The 19806-nt window shown below is 41.1% G+C and overlaps 2 protein-coding genes across 4 annotated transcripts in view; both read right to left on the bottom strand.

The window, feature by feature from the left end:
* Positions 1–343: 343 nt before the first annotated feature.
* Positions 344–2932, bottom strand: ift70a (intraflagellar transport 70A). The gene has a single exon (XM_003226767.4). The coding sequence runs from the start codon at positions 2877–2879 to the stop codon at positions 831–833; it is 2049 nt and encodes a 682-aa protein (XP_003226815.2). The 5' UTR covers positions 2880–2932; the 3' UTR covers positions 344–830.
* Positions 2933–9939: 7007 nt separating this feature from the next.
* The window catches only part of pde11a (phosphodiesterase 11A), a 240910-nt gene continuing 231043 nt past the window's right edge, over positions 9940–19806 (bottom strand). For all 3 annotated transcript variants that reach the window (XR_010002350.1, XR_010002351.1, XM_062969150.1), the window contains one exon: positions 9940–15271. Coding sequence is in view for 1 of the 3 variants with exons in the window: in XM_062969150.1 (XP_062825220.1) it covers positions 15086–15271 (186 nt within the window). In the remaining 2 variants the exon portion in view is untranslated. The remainder of the gene's footprint in view (positions 15272–19806) is intronic.

Raw genomic sequence — 19806 nt, 5'->3', positions numbered from 1 at the left:
TCTACAGTATGAATGACAAATTCTGAATCTAGCCCAATTTATGTTATGGTTACTTGAGTTTCCCTAACTAACGAATATTTATTTTCTAAATTGTCTGTATGGCGCTGTTATCATATCATGTATATCTGTTTCAGATTTGTGCTACCAACAGTCATGAAGACATAAATTAGTTCAGACTATTGCATGCATTTCTCCCCAAAGAAAATCCCTTATTGAATATGTGCCTTGTCCTGCAGGAAAAGAAAGGAAAAAAAGGCACAGTCCCTGCCAACTGACGACTTCTTGATATCTTATTATTCTTATGAATGCAAACAAACAAACAAACCAACTGAGGCATACAGCCTTCTATTTTCTTTTTGAAACAGTTTATTTCCATAATATTCAAAAATATAATTATATTTTAATTTAAAATGGGTATTTCTTAAAAGACAAAAAATAAATATGCATATGTTTTAAAGTCACTTTGAACTTAAAAAAATGAAATGCAGAAAATTGATACCTCAACAGCCAATCTTAAGAGTAGATCCCCGGAATCGGTACTTAATTGCCGAGTTACCATTCAAATATTGACTGGAGCAGTCTACACTCTCTAGGACTATAAACTTAGAAACTGGATTTAGGCAAGCACCTTCAATTTCTATCTAAGATGAATAAAACACTGTATTATTTTTGGTATAAAAAGGCAATTTAAAGTTCAAACAGCAGAAAAGAATGCCAAAGAACGAAAACATAACACATGTATCTATACATGTACACATGTAAAAGTCTGAAAAGCCAAAGTCTTTCTCTACTTTGTTCTCCAGCCATTTGGGACAGAAATGCCAGAGCCATTACTTATTCCACCCAATAACTTCATACATCAGTGCCCTCAAATGCCTGGCTTCATAGGTAACCGTGTTCTTCCCAGTATGCATCTTCTCTTCTTCAAGAGGTTGTTCAATAACAGCTGGGATGTCTCGACCATACATTTCACAGTGCTCCAGAAACTGCAGACATTCTTGAATGACAGTGTCACGCACCATGATCACGTGCTTGCACATGTTTTCCAACAACGACAGGAAACACCGTTTGGCATAATACCAAGTATCTGTCCCCAGCTTTTTGTTGTAAGGCTCCAAACTCTTAATCACTCTCGAGATGCCGAAGTCAAAGTTCCCCTTGGCACAGTACAGCGTTCCAATAACCAGGTTGACAATGCAGAGGTGATAAATCTTTTTGTCGGGCTCATGGTAAGAGAGCTGCTCTTCTTCCTTTTCAATCTTCCTCATGAGCTCCTCAGCCTCTTCGTTTTGGCTCGTCATGATGTAGGACACGCACAAGTTAGCCAGCACGATGGCACTGACCTGCAAGATGTTGTCGTAGTGCTTCTTCACAATGGGCTCATAGAAGCCAATGGCCTCCTTGTACTTGTTCTCCTGCATGAACAGCACGTGAGCCACATTCAGCTTCCAGACTTCGTGGTCCTTGCAGAAGTCGACCGACTTGTGGAACATTTTCTCCAGCATGGGATAGTTCTCCATGTCCCAGTAGATCTTGGCCTGGGCCATGAAGACCGGGATGTACTTATCAAGCGTCTCATCGTATTCGTTCACAGCTTTACGGAGTGCCTCATCATCCCTGTTCTTCCGTGACTCCTGCACCTCTTTGGTCAGCTTCCGCAACTGTTCGGTTAGAGCCCCCGCCAGCTCGTCCAGCTTATGAAAAGCTTCGTCGGGAGCCGTCTGGCAGGTGATCATAGCATCCAGGTAGTTGTAGAGATAGGGCGTGAGCAGCTTGTAGGTGAGGTGGGCATTCTCGGCTAAGACATCGGCCGCCAGGTCGTAGTACTGGTGCTTGCAATAGAGGAGCAGCAGGTTGCCGAAGGTCTCTGGCGGGCAGGGGTTCTGCCGGAGGAGAAACTGCAGCTTCTCGAAGCCCTCACTGGGCCGGCGGTCCATATTAACCAAGGCCTGGTTGTGCAAGGTGACAGGGTCCAGCTCCTCCTCGGCTCGCGGGGGCATGTCGGTGAGGGCCTCCTGGGCGGCCTGCAAGTTGCAGAGCTGGTACTCGATGGCGGCCTTGAGGTTGAAGGCCTCCACCAGGGCAGTGCGGTGGAGCAACAGGGTGTTGCCCACGCTGCGCACGTCCAAGCCCTCGGTGTTGGTGCCCACACTCAGTTCAGGGTGCTGCTGCATGCCCCGCTCAATGATGTCGGCCAGGTGCTTGAGGGCTGGAGCGTATTGCTTGGCAGCGTAGCAGCACAGCGCCATGTTGTAGGAGAGCTCTGGGCAGTAGCCCAGCGCCTGCATGGCTGAGGCGAACTTCCCACAGGCCTCCTCGTGCTGGCCCTCGCGGTAGAGCAGGCAGCCCAGGTTGACCTCCGCCTCTGGCAGCTCCGAGGGGTCGCCCTCCGGGCTGCCGCCACCGCTCTCAGTCGAGGCGGAGCTCAGCGTGAGCTCCACCAAGGCCTTGGCGCTGGAGAGGTCGCCCTGGGCGTAGTGGGCCGCCGCCTGGAGGCGCAGCGCCTTGCCCTGCAGGGCCGAGGGGGCGGCAGGAGTGGCGCCGAGGAGCGGGCCCGTGGCGCGGAGGGCCTCGGCGTAGAGGCCGGCCTTGTACAGCGCCTGGGCCTGGAAGAGGCGGTACTCGGGCAGCTCCGGGTGCAAGGCGCACAGCTGCTCGTAGCACTCCGCCGCCGCCGCGAAGTCCTGCAGCTGGAAGTAGCAGTAGCCCAGCAGCGAGAGGCCCGCGCGGGAGCGGCAGCTTCGCTGGAGCTCCGTGCTCAGTAGGCCCACCGCCTCTGCGAACTGCCCCGCGCGGATCAGGCCGTAGATGGCCGCTGTGTACTCCCCGTCCGCGATGGGTGTCGGCACCACCGTCGCCACGACAGAGCAGGCCGCCATCTCGTCCAAAGGCCCACAAAGCGTTGCCTAGGCGACCGGGCGGAAGTGGAAGGCCGCTATCTCGCCCCATAGGCCAACAAAGCGTTGCCTAGGCGACCGAGCGGAAGCGGAAACCGAGGAAGACCGTTTCCACGGCAACGGCGTCTCCAGAAATTCCGCACTGGGAAAGTGTCAGCCGGTCACGTCGAGCAGCTCCCCTTCCCTCCTTACATTCCCAGGTTAAACTTGGTTACATCAGCCCCAGAGGGTTTTTAATAATTTATCCTGTATTTATTACGATCTTACCATTTATGTGTTTTAAATGCAATGTTTTATCCTGTATTTTTGTTTTAATTGATATATTGTATTACTGTTTTATCTTTTTATAGTGTGATTTGTATTATGTTGCCTATATTTTGTCCTATGTTGTTTGGGCCTCTGCCCCATGTAAGCCACCCCGAGTCCCCGCGGGCAGATGGTGGCGGGGTATAAATAAAGTTTTATTATTATTATTATTACTACTACTACTACTGTGTGGCTTGGATGAGGGCCCGTGCTTTGCAGGAGGCGGAAAGGGGAGCATGTGTGTTCGCCTGTTACTGGGATTATTATGCTTAATGTGTTGTCGAAGGCTTTCATGGCCGGAATCACTGGGTTGTTGTGAGTGTATGGCCAAAGAATGCTTCTGGAACATGGCCATACAGCGAGGAAAACTCACAACAACCCAATTCTTATGTTTGTGTCGCTGTGGGTTTTCCGGGCTGTATGGACATGTGCCAGAAGCATTCTCTCCTGACGTTTCGCCCACATCTATGGCAGGCATCCTCAGAGGTTGTAAGATCTATTGGAAACTAGGCAAGTGAAATTTATGTATCTGTAATATCCAGGGTGGGAGAAAGAACTCTTGTCTGATTGAGGCAAATGTGAATGTTGTAATTATTCACCATGATTGGCACTGAAAAGCCTTGCAGCTTCAAGGATTCCCCTAGGCAGGAAGCAGCCAGGCCCTGAAGCTGCAAGGCTATTAAATGCTAATCAAGCTTTTTTTTTTTTCGTGTCAGGAGCAACTTGAGTTGCTTCTGGAGTGAGAGAATTGGCCGTCTGCAAGGACGTTGCCCAGGGGACGCCCGGATGTTTTGATGTTTTTACCATCCTTGTGGGAGGCTTCTCTCATGTCCCCGCATGGAGCTGGAGCTGATAGAGGGAGCTCATCCGCACTCTCCCCAGGTGGGATTCGAACCTGGCAGCTTTCAGGTCAGCAACCCAACCTTCAAGTCACTTAGTCCACTACGCCATCTGGGGGCTCCAATCAATCAATCTAATCAAGCTGGCCAATTGCAACATTCACACTTGCCTCAAACAGACAAGTTTTTTCTCCCACCCTGAAATTCCACAGATATATAAACCTCACTTGCCTAGTTTCCAACAGACCTCACAATCTCTGAGGATGCCTGCCATAGATGTGGGTGAAACGACAGGAGGAAATGCTTCTGGAACACGGTCATACAGCCTGGAAAACGCACAGCAACCCATTATTATGTTTATTTATACCCTGCTTTTTCTCTCCACAAGGAGACTCAAAGCGGCTTACATTACAAGCATCTCAATACAATTAAAGATATACAAATATACAAACATAAAAACAGAATTAAACATCAATGGTATTTCGAATAACAATTAGCAGCATTAATTACTATTATGTATGCTGGAACTCAATTGACAGACCCAGTCTTTTAAACTTGAACACGCCTATCTGTATTTTATAATGCGTTTCATGAATGTCTGATATAAGTTAATTTTTTAACTGATTTATAGTGTATTGTACAATTTTTATATATTTTTATATAATTTTTATATATGCATTTTATTGTAAGCCGCCCTGAGTCCCCTGTTGGGTGAGAAGTGCGGGATATAAATATTGTAATAAATAAAATAAATAAATAAATTAAAATGCAGTTCTCTTGCTACATTTCTCAGGCTGGCTCTTTCCAATAATAAATCTATTGGGATGGCAAGGGAGGAATGGGCTCCTCTGCCTTTAATTCCTGTGTGAAGCAGATGCTTTTGCCAGGTTCAGCAGCTTGCCTAGGCGATTCCTGCGCTTAGTACAGTATTATTTTTTAGTGCACAGGTAACACTTAAAAAAACAAAAAAAACTGTTTCTGGCTTGAAAATGATATTTCTGTTTAATTGTGCAGTACTTGGTAGTTGTTATACTCCAGAAACTTTGCTTTTTTGGCTGCCACAAACTGTTGAATTGTTCCATGAAATATTCACTAAAAAACTATAGCAAAATTTGCTGCAGGGTGTCCCGCCAAAAGTTTTTATGATAGAATCGATTAGAAAATGACATTTATAACCCCAGAAAAAATCATGTTATATAGTGTAATGGGTCTGGCAATTTAGAATTTCTCTTCCTCATCTATATATAAAAAAATGTAATATGCGTTTTATTATAGAGTAAACAACAAAACCACTGAACTAAATCACACCAAATTTGGACACAAAAGACATAGTCATCCAAAATATGTCTTTCAAACAAAAAAAACCTAGAAAAAGTCCAAATTAGAGGCCCAGGAAAAGAATTTTTTCCCCTAGCTGCCAGTTAGAATGGTAGGTCCCACCCACTTCGTCTCCTAGCAACCCACTCAGCAACAATGGAGCTCAGGGTGTCTTCACTCAGGCCTCTTCCACACTGCCTATAAAATACAGATTATCTGATTTGAACTGGATTATATGGCAGTGTAGACTCAAGGCCCTTCCACACAGCTATATAACCCAGAATGCCAAGGCAGGATAATCCACAGTATCTGATTTGAGAACTGGAATATCTTGAGTCCACACTGCCATATAATCCAGTTCAGTGTGGATTTTATACAGTTGTGTAGAACGGGCCTCATATAATCCAGTTCTAAGAACATAATATAAGATTATAAATATAATCTATAATAATTACTGTGGTATAATAATGCAGAACAATATAATCTCTAAAATCAGGACAGTAAATAAAGAGCAACACTCTGAAAACAGGGGAATTCCAGAAAGGAAACAACCAGGGCCAGCTAACACCTCCCAACAAATGATTCCCCCAGGCAGGAAGCAGCCAGGCTTTGAAGCTACAAGGCCATTAAATGCTAATGAAGGTGGCTAATTGCAGCATTCATACTTGCCGCACTGAGACTATTAATTGCTATTCAACCTGGCCAACCAAGGATTCCACAAGGTAGAAAGTGGCCAGGCTTGCAAGCAGCAAGGCTATTCAGTGCTGTTCAACCTGGCCAACCAAGATTTCCCCTAGATAGAAAACCCTCAGGTTTTGAAGTCACGAGGCTACTCCGTCCCATTCAACCTGCCCAAGGAAGGATGCTCCTCTATAGAAAGCGGCTTTGAAACAGCGAAGCTATTCAGTGTAATTCAAATTGGCCAAAAAACCATTCCCCTAGAATGCAAGTACCCAGCCTTCCATGCAGCAAGCCTATTCCATTGTATTTCAGCTCACCAAACAAGGATTCGCATTAGAAGAAAACAGACAGGCATTGAAGCTGCAAGGCTATTCACTGCTATTCCACTTGGCCAACAAATGATTCCCATGAGCCACAGCAACACGTGGCCGGGCACAGCTAGTACATATCTATCTATCTATACCCTATATTTATACTACTGCCCTTCTCAACCCCAAAGGGGACTCAAGGCGGCTTTATATATAGGCAGCTATTTGATGCCTTAAAATAATATAAAATTAAAATAAGCATTAAAATAGAATTTAAAACACATTAAAATATTTTAAAAACATTACAATCACTATTAATAACACTATATATATATATATATATATATATATATATATATATATATATATATATATATATATATATAGTGTGTTATTAATAGTGATTGTAATGTTTTTAAAATATTTTAATGTGTTTTAAATATATAGATATGGAGGACCGAAAAGATTCCTAGAAAGAACATTTTAATAAAATCAGAGACTTTTCATGGCTGAGCAGGGAATGGAACCCTGGTCTCCAGAGTTATAATCCCAACACTTCACTCTGGCTCTCGAGATCCAGTTCCAAAGGCTACATGCCTTAAGGCTTCCTTGTATTAAATTATCCTTTTCCTGGGCAAACAGTTCCATTTTAGGAAATCTGATTTACTCAGCCAAGAGACAAACAAGCAGCTCTTTAGCTCTGGAATGCAGACATTGTGCAAAAGCAGAGGAAGTTATGTGTTAGACTACAGCTCCCAGATCTTGTAATTCACAAGTTCACATTGTATTGCAAATGGCACTGTAGGGACCTCCAAATCTGCCATTTGTTTTCATGCAAGTCTCTTCCAGATCTGTAGGGTGAAGAAAGCATTCTGCATAAACAGATGGAGGGTCAATTTCAGATGAAGTACAAATCACAAACCAGAATTGGCCTGGTCGTTTCCTCATGTCCTTCCTGACTTCATTCACTTTTGATAGGGCTCTGGGGAACTGGGGATGATAGGCAGCCCTTTTAGTAGGTTCTTTTAATTAATACTGTAATTTGGTTAAGCAATAAATGCAGGGCAATGCAATAAAAGCCACAGAATTAAGCCTTCACAGGATCACTGTGCAGAGTATATTTGTAAAGCCTACAAAATAAGGTAAAGCTATAGAAATGTATCGGAGTTTGATAAAAGTTTCAATTTTAAGATTCCAAAAATGGTAAAAATTGTCCTTTTTGCAATGCATACTTTCTTGCTATTTTGTACTCAGGAATTTATACATTTGGCACTTCTCTGCTACAGAAGAGAGAAGGGGAACCATTTTGGTAGGGAAATGTGAAAAATGGCAAAAACTGGTCATGGGAGTAAAGGTTTTATGAAGAACTCATGTTTCAATTTTTCCATCATTATAAGGAAAAGAAGACTATACAAAAATTTAGATGCCAGTATGATGACCGGTGGTAATCAGTCCTAACAATCTCATCTCAAAATTCCTATTTTCTTCTTCTTTTATTTGAGAAAAGGGGACTATAATGGGCATTAAACAAAGAAGCAAGATTATACAATATATAAATGCTATTTTCTTCCGAAATGCATGCAGCTCTGTCTTTATAGTGATTAGGTAAGAAAATTCCTCTGTTCCTCTATCATCTTTACCAAAGATTACACGTTTATCCTGATTTCATTCAAAATACTCTCTTTATTCATATCCCCCCTTCTTGGTCCATATAGAAGAATTTCAAAACGGGCAATGTTGGCCAGGGAAGGAGGAATCTGTCCCAGATTTGTCGAGCATGAAGGCCTATTGCCCATTTGCATGTAGCGTAACTCAGTATAATATAGAAACATAATATTCAACATAACAACATAACTAGAAATCTTGAAACATGCTGGCCCAGATATCATCTTAACATACGCTCTTGTTTCGAACTGAAGGGACTATAAGCCAGAAAAAAATAAACTATTGCCTATGTAGCTTTGCTTCTGAATATGCCCCTCCTTTCCTGTGAGCTGGTGCCTTTCTCCAGAAAATTTCAAGACCAAAAGTTAGCTTGAAATCAACAAGTGAGGTCACAGGTATCACTTATGCCAAGTGGGAGTGGAAGGTGAGGAAGACCCTCAGCCATTGGTCAATTTTTAGCTAAGCCAAAGGTATATATTCTTTGTTTGCTACGCGCATGTTGCGGCAGCCATTTGCAGGTACAAACCTTTTGGGGTGTACGGCTGTTCGCCTTCTCACAGCTGTTGTGAAAATAAACTTTGCTTTTTGCATCTCTCACGAGACTGAGTTTTTCTGCCTGATTTCCCTTCTGAGCCAGGACCCTTTGAAGGTAATTGTCTTACAGAACAAGATGAGACTTCAGAGCTCATATATCAGGGAACTGTTGAGCTCATAAAGAAGGATCTCTGAGGCCCCATATACAATGCCATATAAAATCCAGATTATCTGCTTTGAACTGGATTATATCAGTCTACACTGCCATATAATCTAGTTCAAAGCAGATAATCTGGATTTTATATGGCAGTGTAGAAAGGGCCTGAAACATACACGTAGACCCTTTACACTGACATATAATCCATTTTATCGAATCAGATAATCCACATTACCCACTCTGAACTGGATTATATGAGTCTGCACTGCAGTATAATCCAGTTCAAAGCAGATAATCTGGATTTTATATGGCAGTGTAGAAGTCCGTCCCCCCCCCCCCCCCCCCCCGAGGCTGGATCTACACTTCCATATAATCCACTTTATCTGCTTTGAACTCGATTATGAGTTTACATGCAGTATAATCCAGTTCAAAGCAGATAATCTGGATTTTATATATTTTTATATGATATATTGTAGATACATATATTGATAATAGTATTATAATGGAATAAATATTATACTACTAATACAATATAATAGTATTAATTATATATTATATATTAAATGTAATATTACTAATAATATTACTATATAATGATATTAGTCCAATATAGTAATTTAATGCTTATATTGTGTTATGCTAATAATATATTGTGTGTTCATTTGATTTGTAAGCCGCTCTGAGTCCCCTTCGGGGTGAGAAGAGCGGGATATAAATGTAGTAAATAAATAAATAAATACAGTAGAGTCTCACTTATCCAACACTCGCTTATCCAACGTTCTGGATTATCCAACACATTTTTGTAGTCAATGTTTGCAATACATCATGATATTTTGGTGCTAAATTAGTAAATAAAGTAATTACTACATAGCATTACTGTGTATTGAACTACTTTTTTTTGTCAAATTTGTTGTATAACATGATGTTTTGGTGCTTAATTTGTAAAATCATAACCTAATTTGATGTTTAATAGGCTTTTCCTTAATCTCTCATTATCCAACATATTCACTTATCCAACGTTCTGCCGGCCTGTTTACGTTGGATAAGTGAGACTCTGCTGTAAATAAATACATTTTATATGGCAGTGGAGAAGGGGTCTCTGAGACAAATATTTCAAATACATTTATTTGGGAAAATTTGAATATTAAACAGATTTTACGGCTTCTCTGGCTGCGTTGGCTGATAACCATTAAAGCAAATTAAAGCAAAGGGACTCCAATTAAATACACGCAACATTGATTTCATGATTTATTCATTTATTTACTGTGATAAACAAACCCAAGTTACCCATTGCAAAATCATGCCGTTAAAAAAGTCGAGTTGGGATTGCTGGGTGAGCTAAGGCAAGCCAGTAGAGCCACCAGTTTGAAAAGGGCAGGGGTGAAGAAACACAAAGAGTTACACCAATGCAAATGCCACAGAATATGCATTTTATAGTGCACACAGCTTGAACTTCCATGGTTCGATGCTAAGGAATCATGGGAGTTGTAACTTAACAAGGCCTTTACTCTTCTCTGCCGAACTACAGCTCCCAGAAGTGAGTACATTGAGTCATGGAAGTTAAAGTGGTGTCAAATTGCATTACTCTACACAGTTTAGATCAGGCATGGGCAAACTTGGGTCCTCTGGGTGTTTTGGACTTCAACTCTCACAGTTCCTAACAGCCTACCAGAAGTTCAAAACACCCGGATGGGTCAAGTTTGCCCATGCCTGGGGTGTATGCATCTACACCAAGTCCACAGAGAAAGTCAGACCTAGACAAGAAGTAGGAGTTGCCTCCCTGTTTGTGTGCAATCTTTGGGGAAAGGAACCCACAAGATTAGTCAGCAGTTCCTGCATTTTGGATCTGCAGTAAGACTAGATACCGGGAGACATGAGAAATAGATGGAGGCAATTACAAATAGTCGTGTGATGGATGGTTGACATTGCCAGGGCCTCCGAGGCCTGTCAGCCTTGCAGTGAGCGCTGCTTTCCCCGCACTGCCGTTGCCAGGGGCAACCATGTGCTGAGACCCATAAAAAAGAGAGGGAATGGGGGGGGGGGCTCAACCTTGGGAGGAAGCTGTAGGTTATGTGCTATAAATTATGTCACACTTAGCAATAGGTCCTCATATCAAAACTCAGGAAAGCTTTATGGGCCAGCCAGCAGGACCAAGTCAATCACAGTGTCTATTTGCCCCCATAAAGCACATATTATATAAATAAGCCACATGGATTCATTATGAGGGGGAAAGGGAGCGTGGAAGTAATGGCGGAGGAATGGAAACAAAAGCCAAACAGTGCATGTATTCATCCCAGTAGTCCTATGGATTCCCCCTTTTTCCTATCTGTTCTACTACTCTGGTGAAATACAAAATAATTGAGCTCGAAAATCCAGGCAGTCAATGCCAACTAAAATGGAAGATAAATTCTGTTTGGAGTTCTCCAAAGCTCTTCAGTACGCTAGAGATAGTACAAAGAATCAGCTTGTCGATGGTGTGTATGTGTGAATGAATGATTTGGACCAAAAACTGAGGCCAATTTAGGTCCCTTCTACACTGCCATATAATCCAAATTATCAAAGATAGCAATCCACATTATCTGCTTTTACTGGATTATATGAGTCTACACTACCACAGAATCCAGTTTAAATTAGATAATCTGGATTTTATATGGCGGTGTAGGAGGGGCTTTACACTCATGGTACATCTACATTGCAGAATCAATGTAGTATATTTAGGCCTTTACTCTTCTCTGCCAAACTACAGCTCCCAGAAGTGTAATATGATCAAAAGAATGGCGGATTGAATCTGGGGAGTAGGGTGAGCTCCCGCTGTTAGCCTCAGCTTTTGACATCCTAGCAATTCAAAAACACGCAAATATGAGTAGATCAATAGGTACCACCTTGGCAGGAAAGTAACAGTGCTCCATGCAGTCATGCCAGCCACGACCTTGGAGGTGTCTACGGACAACACCAGCTCTTTGGCTTAGAAATGGAGATGAGCATCAACCTCCAGAGTCAGAAACGAGTAGACTTAATGTCAGGGAAAAACCTTTACCTTTACCATGGGCAGGTGTTTTGGTGTAGATGCACTCTGGCTTCAGATGGAAACTGTAAATCAGGTCCCTTCTACACTGCCATATAAAATCCAAATTATCTGCCTTGAACTGTATTATATGGCAGTGTAGATCCAGCCTTAGAGCAACACAAAGGACAACAAAATACTTGTCTAAGTACTGTCTAATCTGAACACCAGTGGCTCTTTCAAGTATTTCCAAAACCCTGGAAAGGTTATATCTTGGGTCATAACTCCCACAATCTCTATGCCAGAATAGTAGATCGTGAAAATCAGAATGTGACACAGTGCTCCTTTCTAGTTTTGTATCTTTCACATTGTATGCTACATTTCAGCACAGAAGTTGATGGCAAAAAGACAGAGAAAAAGCTACTCTTTCAACGTTTTTCCACACTCAAATCTCTCTCGTCTCCTTATGAGACCCAATCAATGCAACAGCTTCCAGGGATCAAATGCACTCTAATAATGGTTAACATTATTTATTCCCATGTTCCATGTTAAAGTACTTTCTAAATATTCCATCTCATATACAGTATACCTGACCTGGTGCAGCTATGCAAATGAAAAGGGGGAGCCATGAAAATGAAAAGGTAACGGCGCTCCATGAAGTCATGCCAGCCACATGACCTTGGAGGTGTCTACGGACAACGCCGGCTCTCCAGCTTAGAAATGGAGATGAGCACCAACCCCCAGAGTCAGACATGACTGGACTTAACGTCAGGGGAAACCTTTACCTTATGAAAATGACTTTGATTCTCTGCATGCCAGACTGGATGGGTAAAGGAGGAAAGTTAACTTCCTTGCCTCTCTGGTGCTCCCTGAAACTCCCTATCTTTCCCATATAACTGAATGGATGCCATTCACTCGTTTCAAGAAGTATTCAGCTAGGGACTTTGTTACCACAGCTTGGTCCCTTCATTCGCCATGTAGAAAGGGCCTCACAGAGAACCGGAACATAGCACAAAAATATGCATTACTCCAAAGAAATATCAAGAAGGCATAACGTACTCATTCTGTTCTCTGCTATGTTGGAACCTAGCTCTGCAGTTCTGTTTACTTCTAAATTCAATTTACACCAAAGAATTAGGTTAGTCAAACACTATTTTAACTGTGTGTGCGACTGCTAGGGAATCATGAGTCTTTATCTCATTGTGTAGTTGTGATAAAGACTGTAAAACTGAAAGTCCTATGATTCTGCTGCATTCAACCAAGACTAATGTACTGTCAAACTCCATTATTTCTACTGTGTGAATACACCCCTACACAAGACTAGATTGACATCCATAGTCTCAACAAATTAAGTTGCAAAAGAGGGAATAGCTCTTTTTTTCCTCCTGTGGACATCTTTGTACTGTGTGTGTGTCCACACACACATTAAACCAGGCATGGGGAACCTTTTCCCTATGAATGAAATTTGGCCATCCAGCTCATGGAGCTGTCTACTCAAAGGAGTAGGCCTTCTTACTGAAGACCTACTCCTTTATAAAGAACAAGTAGACAGGTGGGAACTGAGTTATGGTTTCAAAGCTTTAGGTGTCCATTTCCTCCTTCCTTGAGTTTCCCAAGGTAAAGATGAGATGCATTCTTGCTCTTCTTGAAACATCAGCTGAGAGGGCTGCAATTCTCAGCTTTCTTAGAAAGTGGGTGGAGAAGGAATGAGGGCCATTCAGCTGGCGCTTGGATTTCCCACTGAGGGCCCTTCGCACTGCCAGATAATCTGGGATAAACAGAAAACCTGGGATCAGATCCTGTCTGGAAGGGCCGTGAGTGCATTTCATTCCGTTTCCTCCATCCTAACTGCCCAGCTAATGTCTTGGTCAGGTCTCCATCCAGCCTTGCTCCCAGGAAGCATAACAGAATCCCTGATACCATGGGGAATCAAAGAATTGTTGGATCAGGTGCTCATATTTTTTCAAGACTGGATCTACAATGTGAAATAATACAGTTTGAACTGTTTAATATGGTCACTATAAACCAATATAATGCAGTCCATTGTAGTTCAAACGGCATTATTTAGCAATATAGATCCAGCCTATGTTAGTTACAGTCAATGAAACCATTTCGTGCCAAATCTGATTACAGAGCAAAAGTCCAGCAGCTTCTCACATCAACATGGGGGGAAAACTGGGGAAAGTAGTGTCATGCTAAGGAGAAGTGAGTTAATTTCCAACATAGATGAATAGATCTCACTTTGGTGTCTATCAAATGCAATTCACATTTTGCATGCAAACATTTTCACCATTTCCCAGCACATGCAAATTTTGACTAGATTTCTGTTAGACACAACATATTAGACTAACATGTTGTTATAAAAAAAAGAAAGTAAGTTAACTGGTCAGAAAAAGCAGAGGTAGTCATTGCTCTTTTTGTGACATATTCCAGTGCCACCCCAATCCTTAACAGTAATAGTCAAAGTTATGTGTTTAAGAAAATGTACTAGAAAGCCATGTTCATATCCTATAGTGCAAATTCTCTACCAGAAGGCAACATATTTCATTTTTATTATGTAATTTTCATGATATACCATTGGTTCTCTTCTTAGGTGTGCAAAGCAGCTTTCAAAATGCTTTAAAACAAATCCTAAAAGAACCCAAATTATCATGCAGAAATTTTACCTTTACATAAGCTTCTGCCTGCAGAGCAATCCAAGCTGCATTGCTAATATGAAACTCGTAAGGAAGCTAGAGCAGGTTGATAGTTTTAAACGTAATAAAGTTAAATCCCCCCCACTTACTTTTAGCAAAGATAGGCAATTCTAAAAACCTTGATCAATAAAGAAACTTTGTTGTTTTTAAAAAATTGTCAGTAAAATGCAAAGAAGGCTTCCTTGAACATTACAGCATAAAAGAAAAAGGACTGAAAGGATAAACATCACAAAAGCAGGTATAACGGGTTCATATTAGCAAATACTAGAGAGATGCAAACCCAGGCCATTATTACACTATATTCTCTGTTTTGCCCTCCAGATCCCCTTATAGATGCCTTGATGGGGGCGGGATTTCAATCATGTTTTCACAGTTAATTTCAATAGCTGTAAATTCCAGTTATGTCAGTCCTTTGTGACTGAGTGTGTGAGTGTCCATAGCAGCAGTTGAAAAAAGCCAATCAAACACAGACTTCACCAAGCTTTTCACATTACTGCAGAAACTACGAAGTCTTACTGCAGAATCTCAAAAACCAAGGAAACTTCTAGTGAAAAAGCCAGACCATCCTGTTAAGAATGTTTATGATAAAAGATTTGTTTTTGTTTGGTGAAATGTATGAGACTAAGCTTTTGCCAGCTTTTCTGAAGGGTCTTGTGCTAGCAGCATGAAACAGATGCTGACTTAATTTATGTCCTTTGGACACTTAGCAGATTGGGAGGAAGAGGATGATGAGGAGGAGGATTTTGTTGGTTCTGTCGCTGCTGCCTTGGAAAGCAATCTCTGTTGGTGCAGTTCCTCCCAGTTCCTTCTATTGACCACCACTGAATCCAGCATGGGCTTCAGTTTTCCATTTACTTTTACCAAAACCTAGGGGAGAAAGAAGAAGACAACTCACCCATCACTGTTTCAAGTGTTAATCCAAATCTACACAAAGCACAGTTATCAACTGAGTTCAGTTTGCCTAGAGCAGTGATTCTCAACCTGTGGGTCCCTGGATGTTTTGGCCTACAACTCCCAGAAATTCCAGCCAGTTAACCAGATGTTAGGATTTCTGGAATTGAAGGCCAAAATATCTGGGGACTCCCAGGTTGAGAACCACTGGCCTAGAGGGTATCTGATGAGTACGCTTCCTTAGAATTTGTTTTACTCTATTAAGATTTTGTCTGCAACACCATTGTCATTCTAGGATATTTAAAAAAAAAACAACCACTTCCAGGATACTCTTCAGAGCTGGCTGGAAGAAGTCTGAATATAAGAAAATATCTCCAAAATAAAGGTGGTTTTCCAACTCCCGACACTCCCCAAATGAAGAGCCGCTTATCTCCACAAAAAGTTATTATTTATTTACCTCTGGTCTTGTCTTCTAGTAGTGCAGGGCATCATATAGAGTACTTCCCCATTTTCTTTACACAACAACCCTTTGAGGTGCATTAGATAAAAGAGATAGGCTGACGTATCCTCTGTAATCTACCCATGCTAGTATTGGTATAGGACAGTGAAGGAGGGTAGTCAACCTTAGATCTTTGTCTAGATCTTGTTCAATCATGGAGGCAGCTGAGATTTTATTTTGTTCTTTATAACACAACAGAAGATACAAGGTATCCCCCAGTTAAATGAATAAGGCTGGGCAAAGGCATAATATTTCAAACGGCTGGTCACTTTTAAACTGCAGTTAATTTTATTGATAGTTTAATTATACTCTAACTTTTGTACAGTGTAAATTTTTGCTACATCTGTTTTAACCTTTGCGAGCCATTAAGAGTCCCACATTCAGAAAAATGGTAGGATATACATAAATACTATTATTATTATCTCAAAAACCTGGGAAATAACAACCACAAGAAGAACATTCTGATTTGGAGGTGAGGAAACACTGCGAAATATTGCTTGAGCTCTCACTTGCACTATCTCTATATTATAGCTAATATAAATTCGCTGCATTTCCGTAGGCAAATCTTATACACAGTTCAGGTTCATAACAGTGTCATATGCAGGTCATTGCCCAATTACTTTGGCCTACTTGGGTTCTCTGCTGAGGAAATTCATGTACTGTGCACTTTTCACAATGAGCAAATCATTCAGCCATGGAACACTGCAGCCTTAACAACCGTGCATAGCTGATGGTGTTGCTTAAGGCTGCTTTTGGTGTGCAGAATGAGAAGAATGGGAGATAAATGGAGAGGCAGGGTGTGTAGAACGCTGAAAAGCCACTTTGGCAACCAGGCACATGGGTTCCATCAGAAAGTTACAGCAACTACAGAATAGGGACAACTAACACCTCCGAACAAAGGATTCCCCCAGGAAGGAAGAAGCTAGGACATGAAGCTGGCAAAGCCATTAATGCTAATCAAGGTGATTATTTACAACATTCACACTGGCCTCCAACAGACAAGAGTTCTTTCTTCAATTCTGGACCTTCCACAGATATAAACCTTCCTTGCTTAGTTTTTTCAATATACCTCACAACCTCTGAGGATGCCTGCAATAGGTGGAACATGGTCATACAGCCCAGAAAACTCATAACAACCCAACTACAGAATGGCTAAGAATGTAGACTAGGAGTGGTAGATGTGGATCTAGCCCCTCCCTATCAGAACACTTCTCATCTGTAGAATTGTGATAGGATGGATTTCATTACAACCCCTTGGAGAATTTGTGTGTGGGGGGTGGGGGTTGGAGATAGCAAAGAGAATAAAGTAGGTAGGGAAAAAGAAGGGAGGATCCCATTCACCAAGTCTGTTTGTAATGGACATCGAGGCCCCTCTACACTCCCATATAAAATCCAGATTATTTGTTTTGAACTGCATTATATAACAATGTATACTCATATAATCCAGTTCAAAGCAGATGTTCTGGATCATCTGCTTTGATAATCTGAAATATATGCAAGTGTAGATCCGGCCTGAATTTCACTCATGTGGATACACTTGCTAGCCATGACTTTACAGCAGTGGTTCTCAACCTGTGGGCCCGCAAACCTTGTTGTTGTTAATCGTTCAGTCGCTTCCGGCTCTTCGTGACCTCATGGACCAGCCCACGCTAGAGCTTCCTGTCGGCCGTCACCACCCCCAGTTCCTTCAAGGTCAAGCCAGTCACTTCAAGGATACCATTCATCTATCTTGCCCTTGGTCGGTCTCTCTTCCTTTTTCCCTGGCATCATTCTCTTCTCCAAGCTTTCCTGTCTTCTCATTATGTGGCCGAAGTACGTCATCTTTGCCTCTAATATCCTTCCCTCCAGTGAGCAGCCAGGCATTATTTCTCGGTGTATGGACTTGCGGTCCAAGACACTCTCAGAATTTTCCTCCAGCACCACAGTTCAAAAGCATCTATCTTCTTTCACTCAGCCTTCCTTATGGTCCAGCTCTCGCATCCATATGTTACTATGGAGAATACCATTGCTTTAACTATGTGGACCCTCGGTGCCAGTGTGATGTCTCTGCTTTTCACTATTTTATTGAAGTTGGCCATTGCTCCCCTCCCAATAAGTAAACGTCTTGATTTCCTGGCTGCAGTCTGCATCTGCAGTGATATTTGCACCTAGAAATACAAAGTCTGTCACTGCCTCCACGTTTTCTCCTTCTATTTGCCAGTTATCAATCAGTCTGGTTGCCATAATCTTGGTTTTCTTGATGTTTAACTGCAACCCAGCTTTTGTACTTTCTTTTTTCACCTTGGTGATAAGGCTCCTCAGCTCCTGCAAACATCCTTCCTATTTATTTATTTATTTATTTATATTTTATTTCTGCTCCTTTCCGCAGAGCTGACCATTGCATTGGATAGACCACATCTGATCTAGATTATTAAATATGGTTTTCTGTGGGTGAACAGATGGAGACTATCGGATGGCATATGTTCTGTATCAGAAACTAGAGCTGATGAGGTCTATCCAATGCAATTTTTTGAATCAGCACCCCAAATAACCAAACTGAATCTAAAGTTTACCAAAAACTGATTCATAACCCTTTTGGTAATAATGTTGGAGAGTAGTCCCTGGTCAAAAAAAGGTTGAGAACCACTGCTTTACAGGACTGATTCATCATCATATTTTGATGTTTGAATAATAAATAAATAAATAATATTTTACTTCTTGTGATTAAAGGGGACAGAAGCCCTGTCCCTAATTTCATTTGTCAACCCTACAAACTACAAGGGTAGAAATAAACATTTTCTTTCCTGTAAGCTTTTTCATATTAATATAAAACATAACTGCCAATGCCGGCTTGTCCCTGTGCTTTGGAATAGTTGACTAACAGATTTGAGAAATGAAACAGAAAAAATTTCAATGGCATAGCACCCTATATTACTAAAATATCAATAGATCAATTTTATTTATTTATTTATCATTCACATCAGTTAGATTTTGCAGACCAAGCCACGCCAGAATTGCTGTTTTCTTATTACAGTAAGAGTTGGCACCAACTTTGAAAAATATTTTTAAAGAGAAAACTGAGAGATAAAAAGTTATACAACAAAACACCAAAGAACTGACATTCAGCAAAATGGAACATGATGTGTAGAACAAAATGCTAAAAGTATTTCAGAGCCTCAAATGTACTAATGCCAAAAGATCTATGTGGCTCAGGAATAAATTGGTGGATTGATTCAGATATGGACAGGTGCGAAGAAAGTAATTTAGTAAATGTTCAAGGAATCTGCTGGGAGGAGAGAAATGTGTTGCTTTTGAGATAATTTCCCAGAAGCTTCATAAAATAAAATTGATTACAGGGATTTAATAAGTAAAAAGGAGCCAAAATATATAGTAATCAAATGAGTTTTTAATTACATCTCAGACAGATATAAAATTCAAATAGTCTACTTTGTATCCAGAAAGTCTGAGAGTAATGCTTTAGGAGCGGAATTATTTTTAAAAGGCTAATTTCCTTAGGAATTATAGTAGTATGTTTAATTAAAAGAGTGAATCTGTGTCCCAAAGCCAAAGTGTACTAAATACACAAATAGAACTTAAATATCAAATGAACCTCTGAAGAAAGACATTTTATACTCTGTACATAAAATCTACCCTTTGGAGTATTTCTAGTCAAATGTTGCTGATTAATGTGCATAACAAATGACAGTGTTTTTAAATTATGCTATATACTTACCACCGTTCTATAGACTTAATTGCCTATACTTTACTTGCGACTGAAAATCAAAGCCCAGAGAAACATTCCTCTCATTTTTTTTCAAACTGAGCTTTAATAACCAGGCAATAATGAAGCGTATTAGGTTAGTGACTTCATTCTTGTTAGTTAATTTGTAAACACCTCAACTGCTAAACTCTTCAATATACATTAAAATGGAGGTAGGCAAGTGCAGCCAATTTTCTAACTCTAGTATGGGGATGGGTTGGGATGTTACACTGATTACCAACTAAACTCAAAACATCAAAACATGGAAGTGGC

This window comes from Anolis carolinensis, chromosome 1 (genome assembly GCF_035594765.1).
Source record: "Anolis carolinensis isolate JA03-04 chromosome 1, rAnoCar3.1.pri, whole genome shotgun sequence".
Classification (NCBI taxonomy): domain Eukaryota; kingdom Metazoa; phylum Chordata; class Lepidosauria; order Squamata; family Dactyloidae; genus Anolis; species Anolis carolinensis.
This window is presented reverse-complemented; position numbering and strand designations above follow the sequence as displayed.